Source organism: Aquarana catesbeiana, linkage group LG07 (assembly GCF_042186555.1).
Source record: "Aquarana catesbeiana isolate 2022-GZ linkage group LG07, ASM4218655v1, whole genome shotgun sequence".
Taxonomy (NCBI): domain Eukaryota; kingdom Metazoa; phylum Chordata; class Amphibia; order Anura; family Ranidae; genus Aquarana; species Aquarana catesbeiana.
Genome location: NC_133330.1, coordinates 5268480 through 5284936, shown reverse-complemented (window position 1 = coordinate 5284936; position 16457 = coordinate 5268480). Strand labels below are relative to the sequence as shown.

The 16457-nt window shown below is 43.3% G+C and overlaps 2 protein-coding genes across 2 annotated transcripts; both read right to left on the bottom strand.

Annotated features, from left to right (window-relative positions):
- Positions 1–5516: 5516 nt before the first annotated feature.
- On the bottom strand, positions 5517–6467 carry LOC141102472 (olfactory receptor 1G1-like). Its single transcript, XM_073591411.1, has one exon. The coding sequence runs from the start codon at positions 6465–6467 to the stop codon at positions 5517–5519; it is 951 nt and encodes a 316-aa protein (XP_073447512.1).
- Positions 6468–13159: 6692 nt separating this feature from the next.
- Positions 13160–14101, bottom strand: LOC141102338 (olfactory receptor 1E16-like). Its single transcript, XM_073591295.1, has one exon. The coding sequence runs from the start codon at positions 14099–14101 to the stop codon at positions 13160–13162; it is 942 nt and encodes a 313-aa protein (XP_073447396.1).
- Between the last annotated feature and the right edge of the window lie 2356 nt (positions 14102–16457).

Below are 16457 nucleotides of genomic sequence, written 5' to 3'. Positions count from 1 at the left end.
AGTTTGGGGTGGAGGAACTTGACTGGCCTGCACAGAGTCCTGACCTCAACCCGATAGAACACCTTTGGGATGAATTAGAGTGGAGACTGCGAGCCAGGACTTTTTGTCATGTTTTTAACTGATCATTTAATGTTTGTGTGAGCAAATGTTATGTGTAATAATAAATACTTTTTACTCTATACTTGTGGTGTTGTCACCTTTAAAGTCCCAAGCAAGGGGGGTTTCCTTTTTTCCTATATATCAGGGATATGTGGCAACAACACACCAATCTCTGACATGGTGAAAACTTATCTATGTACAGGCCTTCTCATCCAACATCAGTGCCTGACCTCACAAATGTGCTTCTGGTCAAACCTTCCCATAGACACCCTCCTAAATCTTGTGGACGGCCTTCCCAGAAGAGTTGAAGCTGTTATAGTTGCAAAGGGTGGGCCAACTCAATATTGAACCCTACAGACTAATGCCCTGTACACACGATCGGACATTCCGACAACAAAATCCATTAGATTTTTTCCGACGGATGTTGGCTCAAACTTGTCTTGCCATACACACGGTCACACAAAGTTGGTTGGAAATTCCGAACGTCAAGAAGAACGCGGTGATGTACAACACGTACTACGAGCTGAGAAAAATGAAGTTCAATAGCGAGTGCGGCTCTTCTGCTTGATTCTGAGCATGCGTGGCACGCGATCTGAATTTACGCGAACGGATTTTGTTGTGGGAAAATTTTAGAGCCAGCTCTCAAACTTTGTGTGTTGGAAATTCCGATGGAAAAAGTCCGATGTAGCCCACACACGGTCGGAATTTCCGACAACAAGCTCCGATCGCACGTTTTCCGTCGGTAAGTTTGATTGTGTGTACAGGGCATTAGACTGGGATGTCATTAAAGTTCGTGTGTGTGTGTAAAGGCTGGTGTCCCAATACTTTTGACAATATAGTGTATATGTCATACATACAATGTACAGATGATATAACAAAAAAGAAGCAAATGTAAATAATCACCAGAGACTTACTGTACAAGACCATAGATCACATAATCATCACATTTCCAGAGAGGAGACCCCCTCAAAAAAGGCTTGGACTATTGGAACACAAAGGTCATCTTGGAATTTCCCACTAAGGCAGAAAAAAAATTGGGAAAGATGTTGGGCTTCAAGGTCCCCTCAAAAGAGATAGCCAAAATACTTGAATAACCAATATTCAGCCACGGGTTAAAAACCCTCCGGGAAGCCTGCGTGTACCAGCGCCTTTCCGGCTCAGCCAAAAGCGATGCGGCCTTCTTCCGGAAATTGGGCGGAGGACACTACAAGGAGTGGGGACTGGGTCCTCCATATTCCAATCATGTTTTCTTGTTTTGGAACCACTTTGCTGATACACCACTGGATATTCCTTTTTTTATGATCAGGAACTTGCCCCATTATGGGTACTATAAATATGGGCACCCTGCGGGTGTTTTGTTGCTGGCTTTTGGATAGGATAGCCTTGTGATTGGATGTGCTCACATGTTGATTCACCTCTTGGTAAGTGTTTTTCCGTCATCATGCAAGATGCGCCTATTTTGAGTGCAGTGGTCCTATGATGTCTCTTCCCTGTCTATTATTTTTTTATAATTAAAAAAAAAAAAAAATTTAGGTTGGGACATCCTTTTCATTTGTATTTCGGTAGCCACCATCTATTTTATCACTTTTTTAACCCATGGCTGAATATTGGTTATTCGAGTATTTTGGCTATCTATTTTGAGGAGACCTTTGAAGCCCAACATCTTTTCCAATTTTTAGCATAATTAGGAAATTGTCTCTTTTCTTTCCTTCATCGTAATTATGGTTCCTTCATTGCTACTTATGTTTTGCCCTTATTTCCCTTTGAAAGTTTTTCTATTGGTTTTTTTAAAATTACTGCTTATATGCCTTTTTTTGCGGGGGGCAGGGGTCTTCTCTCTGAAAATGTGTTGATTATGTGATCCATGGTCTTTGGTGATTATTTACACATGCTTCTTTTTGGATATCATCTGTACATTGTATGTCTGACATATATATTTACACTGTAGACTTAAAGAGGAGATCCAGGCTTCTTCAGAATAAAGTCAACAGCTACAAATACTGAATGGTCTCGACATCTTCTGGGACCTGTGTGTGTCCCAGAAGGCAGCGGGGGGAGGAGGAGGGACCGGAAATGTCGTAGATCAACAAAAGGCGATCTTACCTGGAAGTGGGAGCGGGTACCTGTCAAAACCAGGTACCTGCTCCCCCCCAAAAAGTGGCAAATGTGGCAGTAGAGGGTGCAAACAAGCAAGCTTCCCTTTTTGGGTGGAGCTTCGCTTTAATCACTGAAATATATCCCCCTGATGTAGAGTTGTGTCAAGAATTGAAACATGATGCACAAGAAAGTCCACAAACAGTTTGCTGAAGACAAGCAGACTAAGGACATGGATTACTGGAACCATGTCCTGTGGTCTGATGAGACCAAGATAAACTTATTTGGTTCAGATGGTGACAAGCGTGTGTGGCGGCAACCAGGTGAGGAGGACAAAGACAAGTGTGTCTTGTCTACAGTCAAGCATGGTGGTGGGAGTGTCATGGTCTGGGGCTGCATGAGTGCTGCCGACACTGGGGAGCTACAGTTCATTGAGGGAACCATGAATGCCAACATGTACTGTGATATACTGAAGCAGAGCATGATCCCCTCCCTTCAGAGACTGGGCCACAGGGCAGTATTCCAACATGATAACCACCCCAAACACACCTCCAAGACCACCACTGCCTTGCTAAAGAAGCTGAGGGTAAAGGTGATGGACTGGCCAAGCATGTCTCCAGACCTAAACCCTATTGATCATCTCTGGGGCATCCTCAAACGGAAGGTGGAGGAGCACAAGGTCTCTAACACCCACCAGCTCCGTGATATTGTCATGGAGGAGGGGAAGAGGACTCCAGTGACAACCTGTGAACCTCTGGTGACCTCCATGCCCAAGAGGGTTAAGGCAGTGCTAGAAAATAATGGTGGTCACACAAAATATTGACACTTTGGGCCCAATTTTGAGATTTTCACTTAGGGGTGTACTGACTTTTGTTGCCAGCGGTTTAGACATTAATGGCTGTGTGTTGAGCTATTTTGAGGGGACAGCAAATTTACACTGTTATACAAGCTGTACACTCACTACTTTACATTGTAGCAAAGTGTCATTTCTTCAGTGTTGTCACATGAAAAGATAGATGAAAAGATTTACAAAAATGTGACTGAGGGGTGTACTTACTTTTGTGAGATAATGTATGTCATGTTTTTATATGCACTGTGTTTTTAAGAGTTATAATAAACATTTGATACTTTTTGGTGCCTTTAAAATCCCAATTTTTGCTATTTGTGATTGGTCTATTTTATGGAATGTTTCACTATTCCTAACCAGACTGAACAATCTATAGTTATTGAAACCAATCTTTATATTTTAACATTACATTTTGTAAAAAAAAAAAAAAAGAGACAGTTTATGAAAATGGTAATTAGATAAGTCAGGGGACAACAAAAAATTTGGTCTTTGGGCAGCCCATTGGGGAATATTAAGTTTCTGAAAGACCTCAAGCACTACCAGGATGTGGAATTCTGAAACTCAGTATAGGGATGGGAACTTTTGGAGGCTTGATGTCTTCTTGAGGACATTGGTCATAATGAGAAAACCACCAACTTACACCTTAAGTGTCTTTCTGTGCATCACACCACCTTGGCTTAGTGTTTTTTTATTTACTATAGAGGTTTACTTTACTGGATATTCCAGTTTTATAACCCATTAGTCTTAAAGAATAACTTTGCTCTAGAGACCTCCTCCACTGGCTCGGGCAACTCCATTCTTTTTAACTGAGCCAGCACACCTTGACATACTGTACATGTGTGGTAGATTCTCCATAGGATTTAAAGGAGAAGCCTCCTTGCATGCCCAGTAAATATAGCATAAGGGCATCTCAAATGCTTGAGTCTAATTAAAAAAAAAAAAGTTTGAGTTCAGCACCTTCTTCAAGGCAAGAGGTATGTCCTCTTCCTGCTTCTGATTGTCTGGTAGGTGTAAGGGCCCATAGACACCAGTGTCTGTATTTTGCTTCATTATGGGTTTCTGAAGCATTTTCAAGGACCAGGTGTAACTATTGAGAATACCCCCTGACCGTGTTTTCTGACAACGCTAAAGTGTTGTACTTCCCCTCACTCCACATTGTCTGCCAAAGCTCTCACCATCAAAGCATACCAGCAATGCTGAAAATCTGAACTGGGTTCCACTATCACTCCTTTGGTAAGACATATGGCTGGCTACTGCCAAAACCTCTTGACATTTCCTGACCTTGGAGAACTCTTATGCCCCGTACACACGGTCGGACATTGATCGGACATTCTGACAACAAAATCCATGGATTTTTTCCGACGGATGTTGGCTCAAACTTGTCTTGCATACACACGGTCACACAAAGTTGTCGGAAAATCCGATCGTTCTGAACGCGGTGACGTAAAACACGTATGTCTGGACTCTAAACGGGGCAGTGGCCAATAGCTTTCATCTCTTTATTTATTCTGAGCATGCGTGGCACTTTGTCCGTCGGATTTGTGTACACACGATTGGAAATTCCGACAATGGATTTTGTTGTCGGAAAATTTTATAGCAAGCTCAAACTTTGTGTGTCAGAAAATCCGATGGAAAATGTCTGATGGAGCCCACACACGGTCGGAATTTCCGACAACAAGGTCCTATCACACATTTTCTGTCGGAAAATCCGACCGTGTGTACGGGGCATAACACATTTCTTTATAGGTGGTATAGGTGGTTTGTTTAGTGCAACTCATAATGACATACTCCCACCTGTGTTTCAGAGGTTGCTCTCAACTGGGCCCTGTAGCCCATATTCGGTGGAACTGCCTGAAATTATCCAAACTTTGGATTATTGCATGGTATGAAAAGTTACTTATCTCACGTCTACAGAACACTGCCGGAAGTCTCATATCATGCTATTGGCATATAAATGAACAACCTAGCCTTAAAAGGTTGGTTCACTGCAATAGATAATACGTTGTACAAGCCATATGGAAAAATGACTCCATGCCCGTGAAGGAACCTTTGATATATTCCTTGCAATTTGAAACGAGTGGATGACTTTCAAAAACTCCTCTCAGTAAATGTGGGTGAAATGCTCAGTAGATAATGACCTCCTTTTTACAGATGTTTATGGTTTTACTCTTAGATTATTGTGTATTAAGATTGTAAAAATACCCCCCCCCCCCCACATATTGTATCAATCCCCCTTCTTTTCCTCCCTTCTTCATGTCTCCTGCTTATTGACTTACTTATTACTTACTTCTGATGCTTGTTAATTTACTATAAGTCTAGTCTTCTTTGAACGAGTAGTATTTTTCTAATGTTTGTATTCAATTTTATGGACCACGATGACCTATCTTATTGTACTACCCTCTTAAATTTCCAATAAAAAGAAAATAACATGAGAAAAAAAGAAATATAAAAGATGTCGAATTTCACAGTGATATTTTCAGCATGATGGCTGAATCCACTTTAAGTGATAATAAAACCTCATAAGTGCCTCCATAAGGTCCTTGTTCCTCAGGCTGTAGATCAGAGGATTCAGCAAGGGGTTAATGAGGGCGGATATGACGGTAAACAGTTTGCTTAAACTGACCATATCGCTGGAAGTTGGAACCAAATAAATAAAAATTAAGGAGCCATAAAAGATGAAGACCACGGTGAGATGTGATGTGCAGGTGGAGAATGCTTTCCTCTTTCCAGTCTTGCTACGGATTTTAGGAACGGTACTAAAAATATACACATAGGGAACAAAGGTCAAAAGAAAGACTCCTAATCCAAGAGTAGCATCCGTTAAGAATATGGCCAACATGTTTATGAAGGGGTCAGTACATGTAATTTGGATCAAGTGTGGAATGTCGCAAAAGAGGTTTTGGATGGAAGTTGTTCTGCAGAAGGACAACCTGAGCAAAAGTAAAGTATGAAGCAAAGAGACAGAATATCCTGCAACCCAGACCAGAGAGGACATACGAGCACAGACCCTCCAAGACATCATTAGTTTGTAATGTAGAGGGTGGCAGATGGCAATGTAGCGGTCATAGGACATAGCCGAGAGCAAGAAAAGTTCTGACCACCCAAAGATGAGGTAGAAAAAAATTTGGGCTATACAGGCAGTAATGGATATTGAACGTTTTTTTGTGACCATATCAAAGAGCATCCTTGGTGCCGTCACTGATGAATAGCAGATGTCCAGAAATGCCAGGTTGGCAAGAAAAAAATACATTGGGTTGTGCAGATTGTAGTCAGTGAAGACCAAGAAAAAAATAAGAAGGTTTGTGATAAGAGTCATCAGATAGATGAGAAGGAAGAGCACAAAAAGTCCATTCATGGTCAGTAGATGGTCTGATAGACCCACAAGAATAAAAGAGGAAATCTCTGTCAGATTCCTCATATTATTCATGTTTTTTCTTTAAATATATCATTATAGAACTGTAATAAAATTATGGATCTGAGGATTTAATAGGAAAATCTGTACGGTGTGTTCACACATTATACTCAGATTTACATGTAAGCATTTGTATTAATTAATGATTTATTCTTATATAAAATGTTGGCAGTCCCATAGGACCGTCTGCTGTGTTGTAAAAACACAAAGCTGAAAATCTCATTAAAGGCCTCCTAAGATATAATTTATAACACCTCAAGAGCTCCTTTTTCTATAATTGAGAACAGTCTGAAACATCTGAATTGAAAATACACTGAAAGTGTTTTTATCTTTTTTGTCACCTATTTTACTTATTGGTTAGTGGACAGAGTGACCTAAAACACAATAAAATAAAATACATTGCTTTCCTTTTAGCTTCCATCATTTTGTAGTTACATTTTTATAAAGGTTGTTAATTTAAAACTTTTTTGGATTGCACAGTTGATAGTCAGTAAGGAGTTATAACTTTTAGGTTTGGTGGGTAAAAATTGTCCAGGGTCACCACAGTTTGGTAGCTAAACTGTTCAAAATACATGATCCTTTAGATCATTGGATCTTCAGCTCTTAGATTTTGATGGCTAAAAATTGGCCATCGGCACTATAATTTGACTGCAACACCAACAGGCCCTAAAGGAGAGACACAAATAACAGGGAGGTGTCTATATAAAAATACATAGAATGTAGTCTGTGACGGAAGTCACTTTTGGGCGCAGGGTGACCAAGAAAATAATGTGCCCTGAGAAAATATATCTTGAAATACTTAAAATGGGACTTATATAGCAGATGTATGTGAAATTAATGTTGATTAATGAGATCTGGAAAGCCCTGGGTCTCCTGTTGTCTACTTCTAAGAGTATTTCACCTATTGTTGTTTGTGCTAATTAACCTTGCTATTGTATAGAGGAGTTCTGTGTTGATTTATGATAATGTTGATTGTGTCTTCTGAGCTAAAAGACTGCAAGTCTGTCCTAAAGGTCATGTCTCTTAGTCATCTAGGCTGTCTAACGGATTAGATAATTAGCTCATGTTAATTAGGCTTCTGGTTACAGTTGTATTGAGCAGGAAGGGGGGGGGACCTCCTCTTTAACTGTATATAAAGACTTGTAATTTTGGTTCTAATAAATGAGTCTGATTCCTGTTTGACCCTCCATACAGAGCCTCGTCTCGTACTTGGGGGGGAGAATTATTCATATGGGTTTCTTGTTCGGCTGATTGGAGTGTTCGGTAGCTGCCTTTGTGTTCGGAAATGGAATATCCTAAATGGCTTTAACTCCATTCATACTCGGGGTGTCGTTACATAGTCCTTAGGTATGGAGGGGTAAAAATTGACCAGTGGCACCATAGTTTGAAAGCTGCACTGGCAGCTCCAAATGTTTAGACAGAGGTCATAGTCAGCAATCTTCCTAAACATGCTTTAAAGAAGAATTTGCATGGTATATTTTTACATATATCAAGAACAAAAATTCAGGTGTAAAGCACCAGAAAATAGTTACTAATGGCAACAGATTTCGATCCTTTTAAGAGTATCAAAAATTCACATGGGTTCCCCAGCACAAACAGGTAGCACTTGCACCTTTTAGCATTCTCTCAGCAGTCAGCCCTTTCACCTAGCAGCAGGTTCCCACATCAGAGGCCCCCCCCATGGTGGCAGGACACCAGGGCCTGGTCACAAGTGCAACCGTTGTGACCCCGTAGTTCCGACCACTGGTGTCAGTAGTTTTTTTTACCATTTTATTTTATGTATTTATTTACTGTTTTATTTTTTATTATTCATTTTTTTTTTGGGGGGGGGGGCTTTGGTGAAATATTAGGGGTCTAAACAGACCTCTTATGTTTCACTTTTGAGATAGAGAAAGGAGATTGAGGACACATCCATCTCCATCTCAGCACAGCACAGAATGTATGAACAGGAATAGCTCTGTACAGAGGCTTCCTGTTCATTCATAAACTAAAGCATAGGAAACACAGTTTACTATGCCTCAGCTATAAATGAAAACAAAAAACAAAACAAAACAAAAAAAAAGATCACTGGCTCTATTCATTAAGACAAGGAAGGGGCTGGCTCCTTCCCCACTCTCCATCCTGACAGCATCCCCCACAGCAGCCAGTGGGCAGGGATAGGGAGGTGGTGGGGGCAGCATGTAGAGCAACTGATGCCCTCCATTTCCTGCTTGCAGCAGTGGGGGCAGCATGCAGAGCAACCAATGCCCTCCATTTCTTTCCTGAAGAGGTGGGGCAGCATGTAGAGCAACCAATGCCCTCCATTTCCTGCCTGCAGTGGTTGGGGCAGCATGCAAAGCAACCAATACCCTCCATTTCCTTCCTGAAGAGGTGGGGGCAGCATGTAGAGCAACCAATGCCCTCCATTTCCTGCTTGCAGCGGTGGGGGCAGCATGCATAGCAACAGATGCCTTTCATTTCCTGCCTGCAGTGGTTGGGGCAGCATGCAGAGCAACCGATACCCTCCATTTCCTTCCTGAAGAGGTGGGGGCAGCATGTAGAGCAACCGATACCCTCCATTTCCTTCCTGAAGAGGTGGGGGCAGCATGTAGAGCAACCGATACCCTCCATTTCCTTCCTGAAGAGGTGGGGGCAGCATGTAGAGCAACCAATGCCCTCCATTTCCTTTTTGCAGCGGTGGGGGCAGCATGCAGAGCAACAGATGCCCTTCATTTCCTGCCTGCAGTGGTTGGGGCAGCATGCAGAGCAATCGATGCCCTCCATTTCCTGCCTGCAGCAGTCGGGGCAGCATGTAGAGAAACGGATGCCCTCCATTTCCTGCCTGCAGTGGTTGGCGCAGCATGCAGAGCAACCGATGCCCTGCATTTCCTTCCTGAAGATGTGGGGGCAGCATGTAGAGCAACCGATGGCCTCCATTTCCCTCCCACAGTGGTGGGGGCAGCGTGTAGAGCAACCGATGCCCTCAATCTCCTTCCTGCAGAGGTGGGGGCAGCATGTAGAGCAACCAATGCCCTCCATTTCCTGCCTGCAGTGGTGGGGGCAGCATGTAGAGCAATCGATGCCCTCCATTTCCTGCCTGCAGAGGTGGGGGCAGCATGTAGAGCAACTGATGCCCTCAATCTCCTTCCTGCAGAGGTGGGGGCAGCATGTAGAGCAACCTATGCCCTCCATTTCCTTCCTGCAGAGGTGGGAGCAGCATGTTGAGCAACCGATGCCCTTCATTTCCTGCCTGCAGCGGTGGGGGCAGCATGTAGAGCAACTGATGCCCTCCATCTCCTTCCTGCAGAGGTGGGGGCAGCATGTAGAGCAACCGATGCCCTCCATATATTGCCTGAACTGGTGGGGGCAGCATGCAGAGCAACTTATGCCCTTCATTTCCTGCCTGCAGCAGTGGGGGCAGCATGCAGAGCAACCGATGCCCTCCATTTCCTGCCTGCAGTGGTTGGGGAAGAATGCAGAGCAACTGATGCCCTCCATTTCCTGCCTGCAGCGGTGGGGACAGCATGTGGACCAACCGATGCCCTCCATTTCCTTCCTGCAGTGGTGGGGGCAACATGTAGAGCAACCAATGCCCTCCATTTCCTTCCTGCAGTGGTGGGGGCAGCATGTAGAGCAACCAATGCCCTCCACTTCCTGCCTGCAGTGGTTGGGGCAGCATGCAGAGCAACCAATGCCCTCCATTTCCTTCCTGCAGAGGTGGGGGCAGCATGTAGAGCAACTGATGCCCTCCATTTCCTTCCTGCAGCAGTGGGGGCAGCGTGCAGAGCAACCAATGGCCTCTATTTCTTACCTGCAGCAGTGGGGGCAGTATGTAGAGCAACCAATGCCCTCCATCTCCTTCCTGCAGCCGCTGAATGTCTGCAGGAGGGAGAGGAGGAGAAGGGAGCATTCAGCGGCAGCATGGAGGAAATGGTTTCTTTACATGCCGCCACCCCTCCCATCCCCTGCAATCACGACCCCTGCGACCCCTGTATGTAGATCTAACTACCAGGTAAGAAGTGGTGCTTGAAATGAAGGCTTTATCCCATCCAAGGCTCTATAAAGCCTTTGGGCTCCAAGAACCAGACCTTTTGTGACTCTGAGAAAACAAAATGTCTTTTGTGTTTTTTGTTAACATCATTCATTAACTCTGCGTATGTAAGAAACCTAAGTGACATGCACACTGTCAGGCCCGGACTGGCCATAGGGCATATATCGGGCACTTGCCTGGTGGGCCAGGGGTCACTGGGCCACATGTGCTTGTGGAGCCAAGGCAGCTGAGCTGCTCCTTGAGCTCCCGCCGCTCACCCGGCCTCTCAGTGGCTGGCTGGCTGGCCGGCCAGCCACCATTAAAGTTCGGCTGGGGGTGGCGGAGACTACAGGTCACGTTACCTGTGACCATGAAGAGGGAGGGGATCTACGCAAGATGTGGCCGCCGGACAGAAGGAAAGTGAGTGTGACTCCCCATGAGTGTGCCTGGATATCAGGAGCAGCTGCATACACAGTAAAAAAATCTATATCTTTATTTTTCTCCTACAGCCTCCGAATCCCTGCTTCTCATTATCTCCCTCCTGTAGGCATTCAGAGGCTGTAGGAGAAAAATAAAGAGATGAATTCTTCTATTGTGTATGCAGCTGCTTCTCCCATCCATCATGCTCTTAGGTGCCCTCCCATGCTCTCAGGCTTCCCCACTGCTCTCTGGGCCCCCCTCAGTGCTCTCCGACCCCCCCCAGTGCTCTCCAGCCCCTCTGTGCTCTACGCCCCCCTGTGCTCTTCGCCTCTCGTGTTCTCTGCCCCTGCTTGTGCTCTTCAGCCCCCCATGGTCCCCATCCCTCTCAGTGCTCTCCGAGCCCCCCTGTGCTCTTTGGCTCCCCCTAGGGCTCTCCATCCCGTTCTCTTCACCCCCTGTGCTCTCTGGCCCCCCTAGTGCTCTCCACACTCCCCTGTGTTTTCCACCCCCCCATGCTATCCGTGCCTCCCAGTAAATATGCCATAGGCTGCTAATTCTAAAATGCCCGGGCCTATGTTTTGTCCCAGTCTTGGCCTGCACACTGTCCACCAACTTGCCTGCCAGTCTCACATACCGTCCCCCTCTGCTCAGACCTGTGGGAAGGAGCACATTTTGCCAACTCACAGTGGATTCATGACAGTCCATCAGCATTCCCATGCTGGGTGCCTGTCCTGTGTCCTCCATAAATTTAAAGTCTTGAAAAAACAGACGCCATCTTGTGACTCTTGAGTTGTTCTCTTTGTTCCAAGCCATCCACTGTGGAATAGTTTGTCTTTTAATCAATTGGAACCATCTGCTCAAAAAGTAGTACCTCATTGACTCTAGGGCCTACTTTATGACCATACACTCCTTTTCCACTATTGACTTATATCCACTGACCACATTTTAACAATTCGATCTCATTTCTATTACGCCCACAGCCCCAACCTCCTTGGCACCAGGGACTGCCCTCGCGGAGGATAACCCCTTCACGGACCAGGGTGGGTAGTGGGCGGGGGGGGGATTGGGACGTGGTTTGCAGCCTGTCACCTCACCTGCCACTTACATTTTTTTTTCTATCTTTATTTGTATCTCTTTGGCTGACCACATGAGCTCAATTTATTATTATTATGAGAAACATATTATTAATATTATTATTCAGGAAAAAAATATTTTTTGAAATCTTTATTTGTATCTGTTTAGCTGATTATATAAGCTCTGTAATATAGTATTAAAAATATTGAATTGAGCTTATGTAATCAGCAAAACAGATACAAATTAAGATTTTTAAAAATATATTTTCTTTCATAAAAAAATATTTTTCTAATAATAATTATAATAATAATAATAATTTGAGCTTGTGTGATCAGTCAGTCAGATACAAATAAATATTAAAAACATTTTTTTCAATAGTAATAATAATACTGTATATTTTTTTCTATAATAATACAAATTTTTCCATAATAATGTATTGAGCTCATGTGGTCAGCCAAACAGATACAAATAAAGATTCTAAAATATAAATATACATTGGCTGAGTGACCACAAAGAGAGAAGAGAGTGGTGGTGTTGGGAGAAGGGGAGCCGGCACCCTCTGGTGGTGGAAGGGTGGCAGTGCAAGTTGTACTGGCTCGTCATCTTGGCATCATAACCCCTGCCAGACCACTAGGCACTAGACCCTCACAAGGATCCAGATTCCCCTCATACACATCCCACAGCAGGGCCCCTGCCCCTAACCTGACGAGAGGCTGCTGCCAATACAAATCGAGCCTTGCTTGCTTGACCGCCGTCCACCCCCTACCCCCTGCCATGCGACGGGGTTGGGGACCTCTGTATTAAGAGATATTAATATTTATAAGAAATAACAAAATGCTGATCCAGGAAGTATCCAACTGGCTTTGGGGATCAGAAAGAAATTTTTTGTTTGCTGGAGCAAATTTCATTTTCTTTCATCTCTATTAACTGCATGATTAGGGTTCTCGGGTTCCAAAGTGGTTTTATTTAATTTATGTATTTATTTAATTATGGGTAAGCCTGATGGACAGGTGTCTTTTTTCAACCTAATTACGTAACATTAGGCTGTACATTTATTTTCTATCTGTAGCCTATTTGTAGCTGGTTCTCGATACATACAACTTTGAGCCCTTAACATTTCACATTTAAAGAAGAAGTTACTGAAACCCCTAGTCAACTTAACGTTGAAAAAATTACAAAAATGCCACATTTCCCAAAATTACTTTCAACTTAACCCCTTTATCAACTTTATGTAATATATAGACCTCATAAGTGCCTCCATAAGATCTTTATTCCTCAGGCTGTAGATCAGAGGATTCAGCAACGGGTTAATGAGGGCATAAATGACTGAAAACAGTTTGTTTGAATTGTACATATTGCTGGAGGAGGGAACCAAGTAAATAAAAATGAAGGAGCCATAAAAGATGAAGACCACGGTGAGGTGTGATGTGCAGGTGGAGAAGGCTTTCATCTTTCCAGTCTTGCTATGGATTCTGAGGATGGTACTGAATATACGGACGTAGGGAAGAAAGGTCAAAAGAAAGGCTCCTAACCCAAGACTGGCACCTGCTACGAATATGACTATTATGTTTATGAAGGGGTCAGTACATGTAATTTGAAACAAGTGTGGAAGGTCACAGAAGAAGTTGTGGACGGTAGTTGGGCCACAGAAGGACAACCTGAGCAAAAAAAGAGTATGAATCAAAGAGACAGAGCATCCTGCAACCCAGACCAGAGAGGCCATACCAGCACAGACTCTCCAAGACATAATTTGTGTGTAATGTAGGGGGTAGCAGATGGCAATGTATCGGTCATAGGACATAGCTGAGAGTAAGAAGAGTTCTGAGCTTGTAAAATAGAGAAAGAAGAAGATTTGGGCTGTACATGCAGGAATGTATATTGATCGGCTTTTTGTGACCAAATCGAAGAGCAACCTTGGTGCGGTCACTGATGAATAGGACATGTCCAGAAAAGCCAAGTTGCCAAGAAAGAAATACATTGGGTTGTGCAGATGGTAGTCAGTGAGGACCAAGAAAAATATAAGAAGGTTTATGATAAGAGTCATCAGATAGATCAGAAGGAAGAGCACAAAAAGTCCATTCATGGTTGGTGGATGGTCTGATAGACCCACAAGAATAAGAAAAGTAACCTTTGTGAGATTTCTCATATTATTTATTCCTTTTCAGTGTAATTTTATCAGTCTGAGGAATTGTTAATAGTGCTCAGATTTCCATGTAGACTTGTTATCCAGATAATGACTTATATAGATATAAAATGTTGGCATTCCCACAGTACAGTCTGCTGTGTTGTAAGAATACAAAGCTTTAAGTCTCGTTAAATGTCTCTTAAGATTTAATTTAAAAGACTTTTCTCACTTGAGATTATCTTTATATAAATAAGCTTACAGTTAATAAAATATCCTTAGAATAAAAATGTACTGAAATTCTATTTTTTATTTATTGGCTATTGGCCAAATTAAGTACAAAACATTTTCCAATGAAATCAATAACTGCTTTTCTTTTGTTTCCCTTTATTTTACCATTGCATTTTGTAAAAAAATTTTTTTTTTTAAAAAATGGTAATTAAAAAAAGGTTGGTCTTTGGGCAGCCTGTTGGGGTATGCTAAGTTTCTGAAAGACTTCAGGCATCACCAGAATGTGGAATTCTGAAAGTCAGTATTTGGATAGGAATGTTTGGAGGCTTGATGTCTGAGGATACTGGCCATACTGAGAAAACCACCAACTTGCACCTCTAAGTGGCATTAAAACATGTTTTTCTTACCTGCTCTGTGCTGTGGTTTTGCAAAGAGCAGCTCCAATCCTCTTCTTTTCAGGTTCCTAGCAGGTGCTCCTCCCCCTTGAGCAGTGCTCCGGGCCCGCCCCTTCCTCTGTGTGGCTCCGCCCCTATTCTCTCCTCATTGTCTCACTGCCTGTGATTGCCATTGTCTCAGTCAATGAGGAGGGAGAGACCCAGGACAGCGGAGGCTATCGTGAACATCACTGGATTGGAGGCAGCTCGGGTAAGGATTGGGGGGCTGAGGGGGGGCATAGAATGCATGAAGGTAAAAAAACCTTCAGCCAAAAAACCACTTTAATTGTGTCATAGAAATGATCTATCCAGCCGCATCAGCTGTATCTTTGCACGCATGCGCGGCGGAACTGCACTCTGGCGCGCGTGCGTTCGCGGCCCAGCGTGACACTCTGGCTGGCCTATTTAAAGTCGCTGTGGTGCTCAGACAGGTTGCTGGTTTGTCTTCAGCTTCCTGTTTGAGTTTGCTTCCTGTTCCCTGCATTTGATTACTGACCCTTTGCCTGTGACCCGGATTTGCCTCGTATCTCCCGGACCGGCTTCCTGTCTCCTTGCCTTGACTTCCTACATGTGACCATATTTACCTTGTGTTTTCTGAACCCTGTGTCTCTGCCAGTGATCCAGGAATGATCTCTTCCTCCAGTGTTTAACCCTCAGCCAGTTCTGGACTTCCTGTTTAATCAGCTTCTGCTCAGCTGCCCATCTCCACAAGGAGTACTACATAAGCCTTATCCTGCCTGCTGGTGACCTGTGCCTCTTCGTGCCACCCACTCCCTGTATCATCTCCAGAGGGGCTGGGTGCCGCCTAGTCGCAAGGGTGAACCGCTCCTTTAATCAACAAACATCTTCCAACTTGTAAAGGTGTTGGCGCTAAAAACATACAAAATGAATGTGAACAATATTAGGAAAAGCATATGGTGATTGAAAAAGCAAATCAATATATAAAGTCCAAAGTGACAATGCCAACACCATAAATAAATAAAATCTCCTGGTTTGATGTTCCTTCAAATAAAAGCTTCACCACGAGTGCTCATGAGATAGATGGCAACTCACCAAAGGTATCTGACCACTTTTTACAGTAGGTCAAAGGACTCTAGGACCCAGCATCTCTAACAGCACTTTACATGGGCCTTCATATGGAAGCCTGTCAATGGCTGCAGTTGCCACTGAGGCTGTTCCAGTACAACCTGAATTAAATTTTTACCCACCATCTAGCACGCACATACATAGGTTTTATCACTATGTATTTCAATACTTTTATTCCTTTTTTTTCTTTTTTTTTTTTACATTTTAATCATACTTTTCATCACTACTCACATTTATCCTATTGGTGGCAACACTAAATTGAGTTATTACATTAGTCTAATATTGTTTTTTGGATTTGCATATACACCATTAATCTCGCTAGATATTATTATTGACTGTTTTTTAGGTGTGTGGCGTATCTTTTTCCTTGGCTGGATTCGACATCTCCTACCAGGGTTTCTGTTTGTGAGATTATCACTTTTTTCCACATCTCCCTGCCCCATCACAGCTCCCGGGGGAAGAATTGCTGACCTTTTGGCAGCTTTTTCTTTTGTTACTATATATATGGTCATACACCAGTTCTTTATCTACCTTGCAGCCTGGCCACCATGATGGTGTGCGTTGGCCAGCATTTTGCAACTAATTGTAAGTTGACTATGTAGGAATATTTTAAGTAACCCTTTCCTTTT